Source organism: Echiichthys vipera (assembly GCF_963691815.1).
Source record: "Echiichthys vipera genome assembly, chromosome: 12".
Classification (NCBI taxonomy): domain Eukaryota; kingdom Metazoa; phylum Chordata; class Actinopteri; order Perciformes; family Trachinidae; genus Echiichthys; species Echiichthys vipera.
In genome coordinates, this window is record NC_139837.1 from 15,760,148 (window position 1) to 15,781,975 (window position 21,828).

The window sequence follows — 21,828 nt, forward strand, 5'->3', positions numbered from 1 at the left end:
GATAAAAGAAACTGAAATACAGGAAGTGTGGTTAGTTTACACAAAAAACCACACACATACTAAAGGTCCCCTCCCATATTATTTTTAATCTTATGAAAAGATTCAATAGAAACATTACTTTTCCTGCGTGTTCCAGAGTTAACACGATACCAAATAAGATTTAGAAATAACGTCAATTAAAAAGTACAAAGACAGTAAAACATAGATACAATGAAAGGAAGAATAACAAGAACGTATGGGGTCTGCTAAACTAAGGGAGTAAATTTGAAATGCCTAAATAAGCTAATAGCTTTTGCCAATTTATTATTTTTAAGTTTCCCTAGTGGTAAAATATGATTTAAAATCTAAATCTTTACATAGTATTTTGCTAATTAATTATGTTACTTTCTTCTGCCAATATTTCGGCCCCCTCCCATATAATAATGTGCTTTTTTACTCTTGCTTTGTAGACTTCTGGGGAAGTGCAATGACCACTCCCCTCTTTTCTTCTGTTGAAAGTTAGATTCATGAGCTAAGGCTGTCTCGAAAAGGCGGGGCTAGCTCTCTTTTTTGCCTTGCGTGGTAACGGCTTCGACCGGTGTGCCCGCGGTCACAAAACAAGCGCCCCCCTGCTTATGACCCGCCCCCGCGAACCAGAACAGCAGATAGTCTGACGGATAGCGCAGAAGAAAGCTAGGCTGGAGCCGCTGCCCCTGGGAAGTCAGGAGTCTGCCAGAGTCAACGCAGAACAACGCCATCATTTCACCTCTAGCCAAGGGAACAGCAAACTGAAGCTACAGGTATGCGTGTGTTTTAGCTCTTCTCGGCGATATCATACGTTTATTTCTTGTTAAGAAGCCGCTCGGGGTCTTTAGCGCGGCTAAGCTGCTTTTTTACCCAGGCCTGGGAACGGCCCTCAGGACTTGAACGGAAGAATGAAGCAACGTTACCTGTGTCACGTCAGTTGGCTTTAGCTTTTTTTTTTACGTTAGCTAGCTCATTCAGAAAGGCTGCGCCGGAGCCACAGACGAACTTAAGAGTGGCGACGTGTCTTTTTACTGTATGAAAACCATGATAACTACTTGTAGCCATGTCCAGAGTAGGCCTCCACAGTTTAACTAAACATTTGCTAGTCCTGTCGGTGAAATGAGACGCCGTCGACATGTGTGTGCCTCTTCTTTCGCTTTTGAATATAACGTGTTACTTCTAGGTTAATTTAGCACGGGTATGATTCACGCTATAGCTTATACCCGTGCTGCTATTTCTGTGGTTACAGGCTGTATCCACAAGTAACCCCTTTTCTTGGTGTTAACAACAGCTGCCATTGCGTATCTACGTTCAGTAGTGTGCACAAGGCCGGCGATTAGACATGACTGAGCATGCTGGGACATTTGGTACTCTCAACTGCCCTGGTTGAATTTATAAGGAGGTTTCCTGGACATCAAAGACAAGTTTGGCAACCCCACTACCTCTGCAATAAGGAAGTCCCTAAATATATTACTATGTACGCTATAATTGTTACACTATGTCCTGATGACTAGTATTTAAAATAAAGCTAGCTTTAATGCTAAATGGACACTGAACCAAAGTATTTTTGTCCTTCAAGCACCCATTGCATCCATTTTCCGAAACTTTCTTCCCCTTGAACACAAGCTCTCTTATGCACTTTATGTATTTTTGTACTTTATATTTACTGTGGATATTTGTGTACTCATTGTGTCTCCACATTGAGCACTTTTCCCTGTTTTATTATGGTATCTCAGGTTTGCTCCTAACTAAGTTTTGTTGTACTGGTGTGCAGTGACAATAAAGTATCTATCTGTAAAGCTATTCCTGAACTTTTCCTGTATTGTGGCACGGAGTCAGTACTGTCTTATTGGCATCTTTGGTTATCGTTACACTTGTCTTTGTTATCTGATCACAAAAATCACGTAAAAAAGTGTAATCACAGCTTTTGTAAATTTTCGTGCAGTCTGTAGATAGGTTCTTATCTAGGGTGTAGGCTGTTGGTTGTACTTGATTCAATACCACGCTCTTTAGATTACTTGTTGCAGTTTGACAAGAAGGAAAAAAACATTTCGGAGGAACAGTATCTCTAGGTTATTTGTTAATGTTTTCCCACTATAGTTAGATGCCCTACCGTGTACTTTGCTACTTTCTGATTTGTTTATTACTGGAATACTGATAATGATAAATCATCGGTTTGTCTTCTTACAGCTTAAGTATTCCTACATAACCATCTCACAGTCTTATCTGCCACTCCATTTGATTCATAATATGATTTTTAGCCATTTTGCCAAGAACTAGCAACATCTTCTGAGTTACAAAAAATTCTGTTGGAAATTACACTTGTGGTGTGTGTGTATACTAGAGAAATGGTTTGCGGGACTAGCTCCAAGTTGCCGTGCTTTTCTGAACCTTTGATGTGCTTCTTTGTGAATTGTTGTCATCTTAAAGATATTAAATGTAGAGTGCTGCATGACCTGGTTTTCAAGTACTGTCTGTGCTGCTTTTTTTGGCCAGATAGTTATCAGGAGTTCCCTCTCTGTCCACGCGTGCCAAATCAGGAGGCCTGGCCAGCCAAGTGGCTAGATTCCGGGGAGCCAACAGCCCGAGAGGGCTTTGTCCTCCGGGCTCATTTTGATGCTGGGACAAGGCTCAGGCTGCACAAGAAAACCCATGTACCTTCACTCTCATGCACTCTTGAGGCCTTGGGCTTAAAAAAAAAAAAAAGCAAGCGGGCTACAAACTTTTACTCAACCCATTTCTAATGTGTCAAGATGCAATGTTGCTTTGAGAGTTATTTCACAGCTTCACTTGGTCTCACACTGGGCTTTCCTGGAACAAACAATGAATCTGACATAACAAACAATTTCCTGATATGGTAGCCACTGAAAGTTAGCAGTTAAAACCTTGTTGCCTAATTTACCCACGTTGTGCATGTAGTACATAATGTAATACGGCTTCCTTACGTCTTTGGTCTTATTTGATAAAAGTTTGGCCTAGTTGGTTCACATCCAAGATTTAGACAGTCATAATCTCCAGGCCACTGAAAAGATGATTTTTTGGTCTTGGCATGCTTCTTATTGTGTGGTTTCTGTATTGTCATTGTAATATGACACATCTTCTAATGAGGTCACAGGTAAAAACTATACAGCTTACAGGAAGGGAGTAAAGGCTAATATTTTCATCATGGTATTGGTTTTCAGTTTGTGTAGAGTTCCCACAGTGCTCTCTAAACCAACTGCTCTTTCTCTGCTCACAGTTAACACACAGTTCTGAGTTTTGTTCCCAGCTGTAGCCTACAGAGTGTGGAGGAATGCATGCTCTTTGACATAGATGTCATACAAACACCTCAGAGGAAATGTATAGGCATTGAATATATGCTAAGGAAAACATTCCTAACTAGAAAGCCTGTCAGATGTATCTGTCAGTCAACACTAAGTCGATTATCAAAGGAATATATTTGTGCTGAAAGGCTAAATATTTTTTAAAGATATGTAAAATATTCAAAAGATACGTCAAATATTAAACATTATAACAGGACATGTATATATTTTTTGTGTGTGTTGTGGATGGTGTAATGAGAGGTTTCCGAGGTGGATTGAAACAGGGTCAGCATTACACTGTAAGGATAAGCCTGCCCGTTCTCAGGAAGCCCTGCAGTGGAAAGTTATTCTTAAATGTATTATCATGGGTAATCTCCTTAATCCAAATTACTAAAGAGGTCTGCTCTACGACAATGACTCCTACGCTATATTGCTGCCACAGATCCTGGATATAGAATTGGGTTGTGCAGAACTTCGGGTCACTCACTGTTGGTGCCACTCTGTATTGTTGACAACACAAATGCTCCAGTCATCACCCGGGGCTTAAATTGTCCCCCTTTTTCACAACAGTGCTTTCATTTTTGTAATAAATGCTTTTACAAAACATTGATGTGTGTGCAATACTGTTTGGAAAGAGTTCTGTTTATGTTATCAGGACTGGTACCACTTACTGACTTTGCCTCTTAGAAAATTGCACCTCAGTGATTTTCCCATCAAACTTGCATCCAGGGTGAAAACATATTGTAATCAAGAAAGATAAAGGCAGTGGGGCATAATATACAAGAGAAAGCTCCCTGTCTGAAATGTATGGCAGTGTTAGAATGTTTCTTAGACTAATCAGATTACTTGACTGATTGGCCGCATTAATTGATGTACATGTAGGCCTACAATCCACCTCATTTTAACCGCCTTCATGCAGCCATTTCATCAGCGTCATTTATGCTAAGAACAATGCTTACAGTTGGTTTATAGTGGTTTCTAATCATGCATTGAGTCACACATAATTGCTGCTTTACCTGCACTGATTCCACTCTGGTTCACTGTGTAACCTTGGGGAGATAGCACATAGTTCCTAAGAATATCTTGGTAGATGCTAAACTGATAAAATCTCTGTAGACCTTGCGTGCGATGGAAGAAGATCCTCCTCTTCCTTGGCTTGAGGCAGACGGGGGTCAAACTGCAGCTGCAGCAGACGTCAGCGAGTGACACTTGCATGTGGGTGTATTTTTGCCTCTTGCAAATCCATCCTGATATGTGTTTAGAATACCACCAAGTCATCTTCATAGGGGCTGATCGGGGGAAGTGACTACATGAGACAGTGAGCCGTCTTCTTTTTAACCTAGTTGTCTCAGATGTTCTTGACCTATTTTGTTCCCCTTTTAAAGCCAGTATGAGTGAAGTTTTCTATCTGGCTCTTGCCAAGCCATGTTTCAAGTACATGCATAGGGTTAGGGTTATTGTCTATGAACCTATATAAAGGTGGGGAGGATGTTAAGCTGTATAGCTGGGTAAGTGTTATCTAATTGGATCATATCACTAAGGAAGGACAGGGTGTCGCTGAGAGTCCTCTCACTTGCACCCTCTCACATTATTGGTGTACCCACACCTCGTCCTTATTTCATACTTGCACCAGTTCACACATCACAGGCTAGCTCTCATGGCTGGTAGCAGTGTTAGATCTACAAATTAATATATAACAAGGACTTGTACATGAATTTGTGATTTCAACTTGCTGCTCATATCCATCCCATACATCAATTCTTTGAGCTGTTATGTTCTAATGATCTCTGGATTTGAGCAGCCATTGCCACTTTACTTTACTGGTAGAACGCTATTACTATAATGTAATACGTTCAGTAGGTGGAAAGTATTGGCATATCGTGATGTGGAATGGAGCAGGTCTGCTTTTTAACTGTTGGTGTTGTCTGTGTCAAGTGACCTAAATTAAACATTTTCTTGTGTCTTTCTCCTTCTCTTCAGAATGGCGGTGGATATCTACGACTCTCAGTACCTGCTCATCCTGGCCCCTTCCCTGGTCATTGCCCTCATGTTTCTCTTCTTCTGGCTCTTCATGAAGGAAACCTCCTACGATGAGGTGCTGGCAAAGCAGAAGCGCGACCTCAAGCTACCGCCATCCAAGCCAGAAACCCGTAAGAAGAACGAAAAGAAGAAGAGCAAGAAGAAGGAGAGTGCCAGTGGAGGAGGTGGAGGTGGTGGAGGAGAGTCGGAAGAGGATCTTCGGGATTTTGATGTGGCGGATGGCGCCAACAGCTCCCCTTTGGAGGTAGAGGAGGAACCTGCAGCAGTGGCTACTCCAGATCCTGCTCCAGCAACACCTATTCCCTATGTGCCTGTTTCTGTATCACCTGATGCTCCTTCTGTTCTGAGAGAGCGAAAGAAGAAAGAGAAAAAGGCTGCTAAGGCAGCTGCTGCTGCTGCCGCCGCTGCAGCAGCTGCTGCTGCTCCTGAGGAGCCAGAAGTGAACGGCTCAAAGCCTGTCAGCCGCAAGACAGAGCCACCTCTCGCTGTGGGCAAACAGTCCAGCCCTCCCTCTCCCCAGCTTGAGGTCCAGGTCCAGATCCAAGCTGCTCAGTCTGTTGTTCAGGCTCAAACACCTCCCCAGATCTCTGGTAAGAAAAAGGAGAAGAAGAAACAAAAAGCAGAACCCGGTGAGTAACCAAGATTACAACTGAATGTGTGACTTTTTTTCCTAGCAAAGATAGAAATAGCTAACTCTTTTACTCAATACATTCCTTGCAGTTACAGTGGATGACCAGCAGTCAGAGATTAAGGCTGAACAGGCTCCAGCTCCAGTCAAGAAGGAAGCTCCCATTGTGGCTGAAACCAAAGTTCTGGATGGTGCAACCCCAAGTGTTACCAGTGGCAAGAAGAAAAACTCTGCCAAGAAGCAGAAGACCGAGCATGGTAATGGTGATACAATAATCCCACATGCTAAATTATAGCATAATATATCCATAAATCAGCATAATCAACCAATGTTTCTCAAATCCAGTTGATGAAGCCCATGTTCTGGCTGACTCAGCAGCTTCTGCCAACCACCAGGCTGGTCATAATGATGATGTACCAACGAAAGGGAGTGGCAAGAAACAGAAGAATGAGACTGACAAGGGTGAGAGGATTAAAAACAAGTCTGGCCCAGTATTTCTTGTTTTTGCTGTAACAATAATAATTGCATCCTCTGTCTTGTGTGTTAATAACAGAGAACACAGAAGTGAAGCTGAAGGAACTGCTGTCTGGTCTGTCCAGCCTGGCTCTGTCAGAGGCCGAGGCGGTCAGTGTGATGGCTCTCCTCCGAGAGAAGAGTCCTAATGCCTTGGATGCCTGGCAGAAAGTGAGAGATTAATAATGAATACATTTGATTTAGGTGTTGTGACAAGTGACATTTAACACTATTTGCATTTGGCGGGAGACCTTAGTTGAGTTTTCTGTCCCAACAGTCTGCAGCTAGGCCTGACCCGGCTGCACAGGAACGAGAGAGATTTCTTACAACTCTGCAGGAGGAGGCTTCTATTGCCAAGGACAAAGTGAAACAGCTTAGCCAGGTCTGGATTCCCATGTTCTACTCAATGAAGTACATACAATTAATGAGTTATACCGTGCTTATTGTTCGTATAGAGTAATGCCATTTTTTTTCAGTGAAGAGCTTCATATGCCCACTTACGTCTGTGCTTTAGGAGCTTCAGGTTGAGAAGCAAAAGACAGGCCGAGTGGAGGCGATGATGAGAGAGCAACGTGCAGCAATGGAGAAAGAACTGGGTAGCATGCAGGGCAAAGCACAAGGCAGCTACCAGGACTTACAGACCATGCAGATAAAGGTGATTCGATTTCTTGCATAAGTATGGACATTAATCCACCTGTTTCCAATGTTGTTATTTTATTATCAGTTATTACATTATATTAGACACTCTATAGCATCAATACTATGGGAAAAAAAATCTGGAATTTGAAAAACATGAAGGAGCCCAGACCTTTTTGCATTCTTCTCAAAGCAGCATCGAGAATGAATCCTCTTGTTTATGTGCAGTTCCAGCAGGTGAGGGAACAGCTGGAAAGCCAGATCACTCGACTGCAGCAGGAGAACGGCATCCTGAGGGACGCAGTCAGCTCCGCCACAAACCAGATGGAGAGCAAGTCAGTGTTACACCACGATAGATAAGACCCTACTTGTCATGCTGTCTGGAGCTTCATACATGTCTCATCTTGGTGTAGTGATCCAATTCATATTAGAATTTCAGCTTACTACTACTACTATTTGTACTAGTGAGCTGGGAGGGTAAACTCTTAGCTGCCAGGTCCAACTAAATTGGACATTTGGTGTCGGTAATGTCTAGATAAGTTCAGGTTTGCAGTGCATGTGTGAAAGGGGCTTAAGTGATCCATTTGTATGGACAGTTACACAATTTGAAATGCCCCATACAGTCATTTGGAGTTTGTTCATCAACATCACCACACAATAATTCTTCCTATCACTAATTTTTGCTTGTTTGTACGTTGCTTGATAGAAATTCAGCAGAGCTGAACAAGCTACGTTCTGAGTACGCCGGTATGATGAAAGAGCTGGCAGACAACAACAGCAAGCTTCAGCAGGAGGAGCACCAGAGGAAGTCACTGGAGGTCAGCTATAAGCAGAATGTGTCCCAGCTGGAGGTACGCTAATCCAGATGCACAATATGTTTACTTAGCCTTTGCTTCAATTTCCCCAGCCGAGACAAAAATGAACTGAGCTGAACAAACCCTGGGCCATGCCGCACAGCTTCAAATCTGGTTAGCGGGTGTGGTAGCACTAGCTAGGAAATAGGAGGAGGTTATAGTGGAAGTCCTGGGGCGGGGTGTGGGAAATAGGACCTGGGTTGGGAGGATTGTGTTGGCTCTGGAAGCAGGAATGTTTGAGGCTTTGTGCTGTGTATGAACACTTTCCTGCAAGACACCCAAATCAACATTTCCTGTCTTTTCATTGACCATGATCGAAGATGGGAGTTCTAAGTTGCTAGCTCGACAAGAGTCTCAGCAAAGAACCCGAGAGCCATGTCCAGAATAGAGATTTTAATGACAGTAAAAGGATTGTCTTTATTTGATAAACTAGAAAAATCAATTAAAATGTCTGCAAGATGTTTTGTACTTAGTTTGCGTATCCAAAGCTGTGTTTGAATTGTTGAGGGAAAGGAGACTGTAGAATGCATTAATGCAAATCAATCTCCGTCATTGACCCTACAGAAAATACATTGAAAGTGAAAGGAAAGAATATTGGTGGATGTCATTTGGTAGTTAACCCGGTGTTTTGTGGCAATACAAGACTTGTTTTCTACTATATTGTGTGGGAGGAAAGTGTTCACCAAATTGGATATATCTCTCCAACCCCAGGCCCAACTGCAAGATGCTAAGCGACGATGGGAAGATCTCCAGAATTTCCTCCACAATGTCAATGCTGAGAGAGAGAAACTTCAGGCCTCAAAGCAAGGTCACAAAATATTATACAAAAGAAAATTGGATCTTTTAATTTGTTGCTTCAACTGCATTAAAGTGAATCATCACTTTACATTCAGTAACTGATTGTCTGTGTATGTGTGCGTGCAGAGCTTCACGGCCAGCTGTTGGCAGTGGAGACGGAGATGAACAACAAGAACAAGGAGATCCAGACCCTCCACAGCAGCCTGACTGAAGCCATGGTTTCCAAAGAGCGGCTGGAGCAGAGAGTGATGGAGCTTATGGAGATGTCCCAGCACAGTATGCCTGATGACTCACTGCAAGCCCGGGTTCAGGTGAACTGCCACAACATCATACACAAAGTTTTCCAAATTTTTAGTACATCTTTGCTTAAATTGGATCAGATTTTCTGAAGTATAGATTCCATATTGAAACGCAAAGTGACTTTCTCTGAACCAGAGAAACACACACTTCTTGTATACGATAACACAGTCTGTGTGTTTTAACAGGACCTTGTGAATGAAAACCAAGGTCTGCAGGTCCAGAGCGAGACCCTGCAAGTCCAGAATGAGACCCTGCAGGCCCAAATATCTTCACAGGTGATTGGATCAACCTCATTTACCTCATGTTTAGTATGAAAAACATGCTCATCTGCAAGACTATGTATATAGGCTAATAAGATGTGTTTTCTTATGTAGGTCACTCAGGTCTCTCACATCGAGGAGCTACAGAAGCTGTGAGAAACCATTTTGACCCTTTCAGAAATACTGACTGCATTACAAGTCATACTGTTGTGAGCCATTTCTCCGCTCTCCCCTATTCTGTTCAGATTGGCCGATAAGGAGTTGCAGAGGAAGAGTCTGGAAGATTCTCTAAATGCTGAGAGAAGCGGTGGAGCCACTAGAGAAACTAACATGCAGGTATAGTTGCAAGAGCACTTCTTTTACTGCTTCTTATAGTAACAGTGCATTGGTTCCTTACTCTGCTGGAATTTGGTAAACGTGTGCTCGGCCTCATATTCTGTTCATAGGGAATCGGCATGCTTGTTTCAGATTTGCAGATATCTTGAGTTTGGATGCCAAATGGATATCATTTAATTAATGGTTTCCTAACTCAAGATAGAATTCTGAGTGCTAGGTCATTGCTCAAACAATCTGTCAGATCCTGTATTGTCTTGACAAAATAAGTGTCTTCTCCCTTTCCTGTGTTTTCCTCTGCAGGCCTTGCACAATGAAAACATGTCACTGAAGGCAGAGGTTCAGAATCTGCAGGCACAGATCTCTGATCAGGTTAGCCTTGTACTTTTGTACTTTCTGTTTTTCCAAATTATAATAGTCCTCTATGTGTTTGTGTGTTCTTCTGTTTGACACACCCTCTCTATTTGACTTCCCTCTTGCAGACTGCCTCCCAACTGGTTTTGGACCAGTTCCAGAAGAGGTGTGTGTGAAAAGTAGAACATATTTTGAATATGTCAGCTAGTAAGGATTGTTGTTCTTCCCATAAAACTAAAAATCCCTAATGAATAACCGTATAAAATGTTGCTTCCTACCCAGTGTCCGCGAGAAGGAGGACAACATGAAAACTGTAGAGGATCTGCTGGAGAAAGGGCTGATTGAGGTGGCCAACAAGGGGGAAGAGCTCAAGGTGATTTTTCTCTTGTGCTGCCTCTCTCACTCATTTGACTGACATAAGCACGCTTTAAGATTTGAAATGACTCTGCATTTCGCTGGTTGCCTTGTAAGTACAATTCGAAATGAGCAAAGGAAAAGAAATATTGAAGTCATTTCCCTTCCTGATGCAGGCTGTAAGAGAAGAAAATGAGGCACTAAAACAAGAAATAGAGGCCCTTATGAGAAAGACGGCAGAACAGGTGAGCTGTCTAATATCGTTATTAAAAGTTGTTCCTGTGTTTGTTTGTTTTTTTCTACCTTATTCTGTATTCATTTTTTTTTTAAATTGTCTTTTCCCCTAATCACAGGCATCATCAGAGTCGACAGTGGAAGAACTCCACAACAAGTAAGATCAATCAAGCTGATTTAGGATCATGACATTGTAATAGTACATAGTGTTACAATCACCCAACCCCATCCACAACACACAAAGACTAACACTGACTTTAGTTTCAATAACGCCAGTCAGTGGTGGCAGCAGCTGTGCAAACTAGCTGAGATACAAAGCAACTAATGCAAGTCATAATTAAATGTCATTATGAAACCTAAGGCCACTATTTACTCTACTGTCAGCATATCAAAACTATTTCCTTCTGGCACTCCGGGCCACTCCCTACACACACCCCTGATGGTTATTCTCCGCTGGCAATAGAGACTGTTTAATGTCCTCTTGTCGAGGATATCATTATGTACATATCAGCAGATTCACTGTGACTTCAAACTGTGATGAACCATTGTTTCACTTCGCTTTATAGAATCCAAGAGAAGGATGTTAAGCTAAAATCAATGGAGGAGAGTCTACAGACAGCACAAGACAGCTGCTCTGCCAGAGAGAAGACAGTTGAGGTGTGGGCTTTCTTTCTATACCAATGATATACTGAGTGTTCACATGTCAAATGCTCTCCCTTATATTTTTTATGTTGTATTGTCCTACTTTGAGCACTTGTCTGAAGAAGTTTTTGTGTCGCAGGCTCTGGAGCAGCAGTTGGCTGCCCTGCAGGAAGAGATGGAGCAGCTGAGCCAAAAGGAGACACAACAAGACCTGACCACTTCTGGCACCCAGCTCGAAGATCTCCACACTCAGTAAGTGTGCTTCCACGTGTAGTCGTACAGCATGCCTTCACAAATCAGACTAATGACTAATCTAACTAGAAAATGCATTTCCTGTGGAAATATGTGGAAATGCTTTAACTCTGAAGCTACAGTGGAAAAAAAAGCTTGTTTGCAAAAATATAAAAAAAGCTGAACATTTTGAAATAACATTAAAAAGCTGAATATGTGCAAATGCATAAAAGACCTGAATATGGGCCAGCTCTGTGAGAGCCAATCAGAGGCCAGCTCCTCCATACAGGGACTCGAACCAGCGCTACGGTTCCCAGCCGGGTACTGTTAGGACAGAACTTTTGACCTCCTCACGCAACTGAGACAAATCAAAGGTTGCAATGGACATCAGTTTATATGTAGGTCAAACTAAGCACTGGTGTCTGTGCTGAAATGCATAGAAACATGCTTTGAAACAACTCCTTCTCACAGAAAGACTATGACTTGTATTTTTTTTAAAAATGACTGATAAATCATAGTTTTAAAATCATGAAGTTTTCTCTCTGATCGTTCGATTGAACAAATTCTAACATTGGAGTCAATGAGAGCAGGAAGGCACCTGGTGCTTTGAGCTACAGAATTAAAAAAAACTATAAGTCCTAGTGCTACAATGAGCAAGTTTTATGAAAGAAGACAAGAATGCCTACATTTTGAGATCAAATTTATATCTGAGAAGTAAATGTAGTGGAACGCCAGAGTGGGGGAGAGATCAAAGAGATTCTCTTCACTCTACCGGCGTAATACACACTCATTATAAACTCTGATCAGGTCTTAAAAAAACATAAACTGTGATTTTAGGAAAACTGTAAAAGACATCCAAAAACTGAATAAGAATTAAATAGTTCATAGTCTTGCAATCTGTTGAAAGATGGTTTGAAGTCTGTAGGTGGAAGTATGTTGGACTAGATAAGGTTCAAAGATGGGCATGTTTTAAGAGTATTTTTACCCATCTCCATTGGTTTGCATTATAAAAAAAAATATATGAAAAAGGCTGAATATATGAAAAAGTTGAAGTTGACAATAAATCAGCTGAAGGAGCTGAACATTTTGGTAATTGAATGATTTTTGTAGCTCAAAGTATGCAGCAGCTATAGGCGACTGAAACACGTACAGAAGAATAATAACGATAAAGATTTGGATAACATAGGTTGGAAATGCTTAAAGCATTTCCACAAACTAATCGGAGCACATGTAATTCACAGGCTAGCAGCTAAGGACCATGATATCCAGATGTTGGAGGCTGAGCTGGAAACAAAGACTAAGGAGCTGAGTGAGCAGGTGGAGAAAATGCACCAACAGGTGAGGAACGATCCTAAAGAATTGCTCATTAAGTACAAGTGTGACATTTTATGGTTTGAATCGGGCAGATTTGACTAGCTTTAAAATACTTTACCAAGTAAAAATAGAGCAAATTAAGTAAAAGGAAGGGGCTCTTTTGACTTTCAGCCAAGAAAAAACACTTTATTGTTCAAATTGTTCTTACATTTTGATCTTTTTTGTTATGAGGGTTATAAGAGATAAAAATTCCCATTCCCCAGGTTTTAACTGAGTCTTTTATCTCCTTCTTGAATAGCAGTCCCACACAGCAGTGCCAAGCCCAGAGCTTCTTACAGAGTGAGTAATGTTTCGTGCCGAGCATATTTTTCACACACAAGGCCCCATTACTACATAACAATAAATAATGAGTGGGTATGTTGTTTATCAGGTTGTCGGAGAAGGAAAGGCAGGTCTCAGATCTGCAGGGTGAGCTGGCTGAGCTGAGGGACTCCCTGGAGCTTCACAGGAAGAAGAACAATGTAGGTTTCCTACAGCGATGACCTGAACTGTATTAACACCAGTAACTGCTTTGGTGTAGCCCTGCGAGACATCATCCCTTCCTCTTGTGTGGTACCCCAAAACACTCCCCTCACACCGGAGTCGCACACTGCATACATCCATACTTCCTGTTGTACCCTGCCACTTAGTCTCACTTGTTTTGCTTTTTGTTTTTTTTTTAAACAAAATGGGAAGCTTTCCTTAGCTACAGTTGTGTTCTCAACATGTACGCAGCAGTACAGATGTCTATTTTGATTTGGATTGCTTAAGGTGAGCGTTGCATAACAGGGCTTCCAGCCTACTCTTGTTATGCTCGCCATTGGCCTGTTTCGGCAAGCTTGTCTGTGCTTGTAGGTGATTCACAGCTTTAGAATCTCGCCTACCTTTTATTTTTGAGTCATATTGGAATTGAAAAGCATATTTATATTATATATTTTGTATCTCCCCTATATATCTTCAGACATCATCTCAATTTAAATCGAAAATACTCGTAAATTATTGATTGTTGCAATACATTTCTTGTGTACTGTGCATGTTGCTTTTACCCACACGAGGTGCGAGACTGGGACTCTCTAGGAGCATTGGAGCATGGGTTAAAAGAGAGTGTAGCAACTTTAAAACAAGAAATGCGGTCGGTTTATTTGATTATTGTAGCAGTCTTTATTTGAGCGTCACATAATGCATATTTCCTGAGGAACTGAAAGTAGTATTTCTCTGGAACTGACCAAAACAGGAGCTTCGGGAGAAAAACTGGAGTGCAATGGAAGCTCTGTCAGCCACCGAGTCCATGCTTCAAGGAAAACTCAGCAAAGCTGTCAAGGTTCGACACCCCACCTCAGTCTCCTTCACTCTAGTTCCAATCTGATGCATCCCCCCCAAAATGCTGTATTTTTTTTTTTTCCATAATTGACCCAGTGAGATTTCTTTTTGGCCATCATCCATAACAAAGCTGCATACTCATTTACCTCACTCTGTCCCGTTCTCTTTGTTGTTTGGCCTCAAGTTTTACAATTGGCTTTGTGCTGAGCTGTTGACCTATGCTACTCCCCTTGGGAATCTCAGACTTAATAAACTTAACAAATATCGCTTTCTTTGGCGGATACATTTTTGCTTTAAGCTCTGAAATATACCGCTGATTTCGCCCCTGCCCAAAGCTCAGGCTGATGCTTGGAAATGAGTGTGCAGTGACCTAGAAATTGTTTCATTAGATGTCATCAGGTTGAGATTCATGATATTCATTTGTTCTGCTTCCTGTCTTTATGTTATGCCGTTTCTATCATGTTTTGCCCCCCCCCCCCCCCCCCCCCCCCATTCTGTTTTGTGACATCTGTACTGTCAATGTCACCAGATAATCAGTCAATGAAAATCCGTGTAATTCACTTTGATTTGAATGCTTTCTTTTTGAAGGGAATTTGATCCTTCCAAACTTTTAATGACTACACCAGTGGCCTCATGTTCCTCAATGATCCTTACGCATGACTGAAAGATCTTTGTGTAACAAAATGTGAAGCAAAATTTACAGTATATTTCTTTTAGCTGCAGATCCCTCCGTGTAGACACAGTGGGCAACCAGATAGCTGGTCTATTAACGGTTCCAGTGAGCGTATATTTTTGCCCTCCTTCCCCCTACATTGAGAACGGGGACATGCTGAACCATCAGCACAGCAGCTGCTCTTCTGCCATCTGAGTACAGTAGAAAGCACCTTCTTAGAGCTGAGCCGGGGAGTTCCTTGGCAGCTGTTGTTTCCTGTCAATGCATGTTGGTTGTATTCAACTGTATAAACTCATCTCAGAGCTGCCTTGTGACACGGTGTGTTAATGTGGATAGTGGTTGTAGTGCCAGCTGGCTAGTGTTTGGCATATGTTCTCCCCTTCAGGCCTCAGAGTGACAGTGCATGATGCTAGCCTATTGTGGGAGCACTGATGTCTACCTTTTATTATTTATTGGAGAGTTTCAAGGTCCTTTGTATAATATCAGAAGTAGTCGATTGATGCATTTGTGGTTACAGGAGGACTGAAATGTATGATGTGCTTTGAATCAGAGGTTTCTGACACTTGGTGTAGGTGTGACCTGTTGAAAGATGCTGATGTTTTTCTTAGGGTAATTGAAAGTAGCAGTGAGACAGCGTTTACCCTAGTGCTCAAGAATGATACGATTTATGTTGAGTAAATCATTCCTGTGACATTGATTCCAGCTGCTCAATGGGTGATTTGATGATTATTTTGACAGTGGTTTTAAACAAAATCATGCAGAGTAGAATGAGGAAGAAGGAAAGGGGGTGGTCACATCTGCTCTGATGACAACCGGACCATGTCTTCGAAGTTACTGAACTATTTGAACAGTCAGTGCTCAATATCCTCTCCTCTTTTTGTCCTTTTCCTTTTTGCCCCCTTCCGGTTGGCCTTTTAGGAGAACCAAACAGAACTGGCAAGGTGTCAGGCTGAGTGCCGAGATGTCCTGCTCAGACTTCTGCCCCATGTGCCTCTGCCCAGTGAGGAGGTATGGGTAATATTGTTTTATTTTTATTTTTTTACCTTGATGGAAATTGTGTTTGAATCCCTGTTTTCCCCCGTACCACTTCTCCTCCTGTGTGGTGTTTCTCTTTACCCTTCATCTCCTCTTTCTACTAGAACCATCACGAGTGGCTCCTCAGATTTGAGGGGGCAGCAGCTGAATTCCCAGCTGCACAATTCACCCCTGCATCAGGGGACTCAAAGGTAAATAAATTGGGAATGTAAATTTGAACATCTTTCCTCTTTAATTGCTGATATCTTCAGTAACAAATACTCCTTCTCTTGATAGGAACTCTCAGAGAAGCTGAAAGAAGCTGAGGAAGCCCAAAGGATTCTACAGAAAGACTGTGAGACGTACAAGAAGGTGTTGGCAGAGACGGTGAGGATGAGGTTTTAACATATAGGCTTTCATGTAATGGTGTCTCTTGCCAAACTGAGCTGTCTTACCTGCTGCATCCACAGGAGGGCATCCTTCAGCGCCTCCAGAGCAGCGTGGAGCAGGAGGAGTCTCGCTGGAAAGTCAAGCTGGAGCTATCACAGGGAGAACACAGAGAGGTGTGCTCAAGTTTAGCAGCAAACAACTCTCAGATCGAATACAGAAACACTGATGTGACATATTATTGCACCTTATGCGTGTTTCATTGCATCATTCTTCTGTGCCTTCCCTTAGATGGGCCAGAAAGTCACAGCTCTGGAGCAAGAGATTGAGAGACTAACTGATGGAGCAGAGTTGGAAAATGTGAGTTGAAACATACAGCTCAAACTAACACTCACATTTCTTCTTGTTGCACTAAGAGAGAACAGACCATAAATATTTAATAGGTGGGTGAAACGGGCTATTTTTGTGAAAGTGTGCGAAATGACAGCCCTTATTTTCTTCTTTATGGCTATAAATCAGCCACCAACGACTTGGAGCTCTTTTTTCTGTCTGACAAACATCCAGAAATCCTGTCTCGCGCATGATATTACCTCATGTCCTGTGCCGCTTCTCATGTGTGTTTCTGTGACAAAAGTTAATTTGGAAACCAGACACAGGGATTCCTCCTAGGGAAAGATCTAGTAGCGTGTGCTGGACAGCACGATTGTGTTTGTAACATCACAGTGATCTGACAAAAAGTCTTGTAGTGGGAACTTAGCTTAAGACTTCTTGTTGTTCAGACATTCTACCATTTTCTTGGAGGGGGTTTGACTCTGGCATAAGTATCTCTGAACTTCTGTTGTGCTCCGTAGCTAAGAAGAGAAAAGCAGCACTTGGAGTCTGAGTTGGAGAGGGCAGAGCGTGAGAGTGCCACCTATGTAACAGAGGTCAGAGAGGTGAGCACAAGCCTGACTCATTCTGCTTTGTGATGCTCAGTCATGTCATGGCCTTCATCCTCCTGTGGCGAAAGAATGAGCTTTGTCGTGTGTGTCACTTGCGTGTTTTGATGTTTATGTGACATCCTGTTTATTTGGGGCATATTAAATCCACACAGCACAGACATTAAGCATTGATGAACTGAAATCCAACACATTTCACATAGTCAGCTCTTCCAATGACATTGTTACACCACATACCAGACTAATTTAATAGACTGCTTTTGGTAATTTACAGTCATGCACAACAAGATCCTGTGCTTTATCATTACAAGGCTCTGCTTAATAGGAAGAGCGTTCCCTTTTTGTAGATGTCTTTATGGCAGGACCAGCTCTTATCTCTGCGTAGACTGTGTGCTAGTTGTAGTGCTGTCCCTGGACTGACTCTCTCAGACTCCCATTAAACATCATCTCAAACTTAATTTCAGCTCAAAGATCTGTTGACTGAATTGCAGACCAGACTTGATGGCTCGTATACAGAGGCTATCAGACAGAATGAGGAGCTGAATTTGGTAAGCGTGGCTCACCCTCTAGCTAGAGCTTCTTTTTAAATCTGCACTTAGTAGTGGCTCTACTTTACACTGACTGCTATAGGACGGGGTTCTCCATCTTCTACTGCTCTGGATCAACATCAATAACCTCAGTGAACGTGCTTACTCAAACCAAATAAAGTCAGAGGTTGGGAATGATGACTCACCTATACACTCTGACACTTACAAGACTAACTCTTTTTCTTCTCTACACTGGCACTACACTTCATCTCACTTTGCCTTGTCAGGCATCTAACAAATGGCTTACTCCTTCTGCAGAGTCCAAAAATATGCTCCATTTTGTCCATCTTCAGCTATAATCCTACTCCTCACCTTGAACTGCACACTATTCCCTCCTCAGCCTTCTCACAAACCTTGTCTGTCTGTCAGTCTCATGGCCTTTGTCTTGGCATGTCATTGGGTTCTTTTCTGTGGTCTTTGTGTTAGCAGTTTTTTTTATATTGTATTGGCTGGGTTCTTTCAGACCGACAATAGCGCCATGAAAAATGTAGCCTCCTAAATAATCACAATGAGGACTTCAACAACCACAAAAAGACACAGGATCGTTAATATTTGAGAGGTTACTTTGTAAGTTGAATGGTGTAATTAGATGTATATCTTGCAATCAAAGTGGCTGTAGTGGTGATAACTCGCCAGATTTGTAAAATTAAGTTATAAATCCTGTTATAAGGTATCATAAACTATTGTACAGTATTGTGACGTCTGTTAAGCCTTAAAAACAAACAAACATGTATGTTACTCAACAGGGACTTTTGGATCGATATTACACATAACATTCCCACACCAACGCAGCCCCTTGAACCCTTTTTTTAACTGTGCTATTTTTGGTTTAGACATGGTCTAAGTAGGACAAGTAAAAGCTGTTAAATCTGTGCAAATGTTGAGCACTTCTACTAAATGTACTGATTTAATACTGGCAGTGTTGGTAGGGGCCTCTGGATAAAAGCTCTTTGAGTACATGCAATGTAAATGGAATTCACAGGTAGGACTGGGAGACTATAATGTGCTGTAGAACATGTGCTGAGTGTCTGTTTTGATTCCAGCTGAAAACCCAGCTCACGGAGACTCTGTTCAAGCTGGAGACAGAAGAGAATGAGAGGCAAAAGGTGGCTGGTGACCTGTATACGGTGAGAGGACTTGTTTATACTTTATTACACGGCTGAAATGGGTCCAACTCCAGGCCTCATTGTTGACGTGTGGAACTTTCTGGTTCTGAACCCAGGCCCAGCAGTCTCTTGATCTGATCCAGGGGGAGCTCTCCAAAGTGACGGACAACTCTGATGACCTGATAGAGAATAGCAGTCTGTCGTCACAGAGAGTAAGAGTCTGGGGCGGTATGGGTGTTGTAACAGCTGGTGATGTACAGTATGTATTTGCATGTATGGTTTTTAGGTTGTTACATCGAGCCCTAAACCAGCCCTTGTGTCTCTGACAGGAAGAGATTGACAAAAAGGAGAAAATGACTGCAGGACTGAACCAAACAGTCAGAGAACTGCAGCAGCTGCTACATGGTGTCAGCCGGCAACTCACCAAGAGACAGGAAGGGGTATGGCCTGTTCCTATGCTGTTGATTGAAGCCCAACAAAATCTTAAAGTGTCGTAGTATTTCTACTTGCAATAGTGTATTTGGATGTGGGGTCTGAACAGTCAAAATTTGTGCTTTCCTACAGGAGGCTGACAAAGATCTGCCCGAGGTATAGTGAGAGGACAGACCCCCCACGCAGCCACCCTGACTGCACTACAAAGACCACCTTTGACCTTCGGTCTCAGCTCTACCACCATTACACCATACTGTCACACCCAGCCACCCCCCTTTTCCCTGACCTACGTCACCTCACCTGTACTGTAGACGTCCTCCAACTGACTCTGGCCGGGGCACTGGCGACCCATGTGCAGCCTCACTGTTGGCCGTAAGGGAGCAGGCAGATTTTACTGTTATTTCCAGACACTGTACCAAAACACACTACTCCACTACCACCACATTCCTCTTTTTCAGCAGCATCGCCAGTTAATTTTTATTCTAAACTTAAAAATGACATCCAGCATAATTTAAACTGCGTGGCAACCATTCCTCTGTTTAAAACGCCTGTATTTTTCATTGAAATCATTTTGAATACTACAGTAGTTTTTGTTGTATTTTTCAAGAGTGGGCAGTGATACAAATTTCCAACTTGATGAAACAAACTCTGGGTTTTCAGTCCTTTTTTCTTAACTTAAAGATATGTATTGTTTAATGTACCAGTTAGGACCTGCTGAAATACACTATGTTGTTGATCTGTTTGCCTCTTGACCAGAAAACTATCACAAACTGTGCATCATCATGCATTCATGAATTCATAGCTCCATGCATACCGTGGCTCAGTATTGGGTGGGAGAAGGGAGATCAGAAGGGGTCTCAGCATATCAGAAGGGTCACTACGTGACTGTAACTATGGAGATGCATGGACATATTGTAGTTAAGTCTGTACTGCAGCTCCAAAGAGAAGGGAGTCTGTGATCCTGGCTGTGGAAAGAGAAGGTCAGGTCAACAGTGTAGAGGTTTTTAATCCTACTGCAATTACTCTAGGAATAAGCGGCCCATATCATCTGTAATCAACACTCGCTATATTGTTGCTAAGTTCATTAACACTGAAGATTTTGTTCTTTTTGTAACAGGCGATGTTAATAAAAGGGATGCTTGATAAATCTGTCCAGAGTCCTGTGCTGCATTTTTTTTCTCCATTGCACTTCCATCTCTCTACCACTGTGGGGCAGCATGCAACCTGAGTTGACGTTTCAAACTGATTTTATTCATAGCCTTGAACTCGAAAAACCTGAATGTGCACAGGGAAATTACCAAGCTTCTGCTCATGAAGCTTTTGCTGACAAGTATAATTATTCTTCCCTGTACACAAAATGTGTTTGTCATGTTGTGGTATTTCAGGTAAGTGGTTTGTAACAGTAGAGAAGGAGACGTACTGTGCAGCCTAAATTACGGAAAATTTGGGGTGTGACCAGTTTCCTGTGATGGTAACATGCTGTATAATCCCTCAGAACTGGGGGCTGTTTTCTCAGCTTTACAAAATATTTCACACCAGTAAAAAAATGTGAAATTAAGTTAAAATTCAACCGGCAGCTGAAATAAACAAAAGCTTATCAAGGACAATGTTTGACTGGCTGTAATGTTAAAAAACACAAAGGATGTGGTCACTTGATGCAGAATGTGTATCAGAAAGCGAGCTGTATCAATCCTTCTTTTAAAAGGCAAGGCATCTTTAATAAAGTGCATTTCGTACCAAGGCAACTCGATGTGCTTTACGTAAAGACAAAAAAAATTTTCAAAACAAAAAACACAGTTAAAAGCAGGAGCAAAGAAGAATTTTTAAAAAGTAGTAAAAGAAATTAGATAATGTTTAAAGTGATTAAAAAGAGCTCAGCTATACGCACGTGAAAAGAGAAATGTTTTTAACATGGATTTAAAAATGCTTACAGTTGGGATTGATTTCAGCTCTGCTGGTAGTTTGTTCCAGCTGTGTGCAGCATAACAGCTAAATGCTGCTTCACCGTGTCTACTTCATAAAGGTCTTATATTATGCACATTTCCAGGTCCATACTTGTATTTAGGGTTTCTACTAAAACAGAACATGTTTCCCTCTGTCTGAAACGCTCCGTTTTAAAGTCTGTCTCTTTAAGCCCATTGCTCAGTGTTTCCGGATCTTGGCACTTTCTACCTGTATACTGTGTAGTATAGTTGTGACATCACAGCTCTGTTAAAGGCATGTTTCTGAATGTGGACTATGCATTTCTCTTAATGCATTTGCAGTAGTTGTATAGCACAAATGTTTTAGATTTATCTTCACCACTACTACCTGTCTATTTTAAAAAGAATAAATACAGGTTCTGTACGACCGGACCAGACTTGACTTTAGGTATCTGACCAGAAAGCTCTTACTCTAATCTTTCGCATGTTTAAAGGCCTTTAAAACAACGGGACTGTTGTGCTAGCTGGGGGGTCAGGTCAGGGGCGTGAGCAACATGGGATCAGCACATTCCTCACATTCTCCCACACTGTCATGCTGCAGTCAGCTGATT

At 42.0% G+C, this 21,828-nt stretch overlaps 1 protein-coding gene across 3 annotated transcripts; it reads left to right on the top strand.

The window, feature by feature from the left end:
• The first annotated feature begins 639 nt into the window (after positions 1 to 639).
• ktn1 (kinectin 1) lies at positions 640 to 20,446 on the top strand. Of its 3 annotated transcripts, none has more exons than XM_083924287.1 (36): positions 640 to 779; positions 5,289 to 5,977; positions 6,069 to 6,233; positions 6,322 to 6,438; positions 6,530 to 6,660; positions 6,767 to 6,871; positions 7,004 to 7,144; positions 7,354 to 7,460; positions 7,832 to 7,976; positions 8,691 to 8,787; positions 8,904 to 9,088; positions 9,263 to 9,352; positions 9,452 to 9,489; positions 9,583 to 9,673; positions 9,974 to 10,042; positions 10,153 to 10,190; positions 10,307 to 10,397; positions 10,555 to 10,623; positions 10,732 to 10,769; positions 11,179 to 11,269; positions 11,394 to 11,506; positions 12,727 to 12,823; positions 13,098 to 13,138; positions 13,230 to 13,320; positions 14,073 to 14,159; positions 15,750 to 15,839; positions 15,971 to 16,057; positions 16,143 to 16,232; positions 16,316 to 16,408; positions 16,524 to 16,592; positions 17,084 to 17,167; positions 17,635 to 17,718; positions 18,801 to 18,884; positions 18,980 to 19,075; positions 19,193 to 19,303; positions 19,428 to 20,446. In XM_083924287.1, the coding sequence occupies exons 2-36, from the start codon at positions 5,290 to 5,292 to the stop codon at positions 19,455 to 19,457; spliced, it is 3,843 nt and encodes a 1,280-aa protein (XP_083780413.1). In that variant the 5' UTR covers positions 640 to 779; position 5,289; the 3' UTR covers positions 19,458 to 20,446. The 3 variants fall into 3 exon arrangements, with proteins under 3 accessions (XP_083780413.1, XP_083780414.1, XP_083780415.1); XM_083924288.1 differs by having other exon boundaries at positions 13,101 to 13,138; XM_083924289.1 differs by lacking the exon at positions 14,073 to 14,159.
• Positions 20,447 to 21,828: the final 1,382 nt, after the last annotated feature.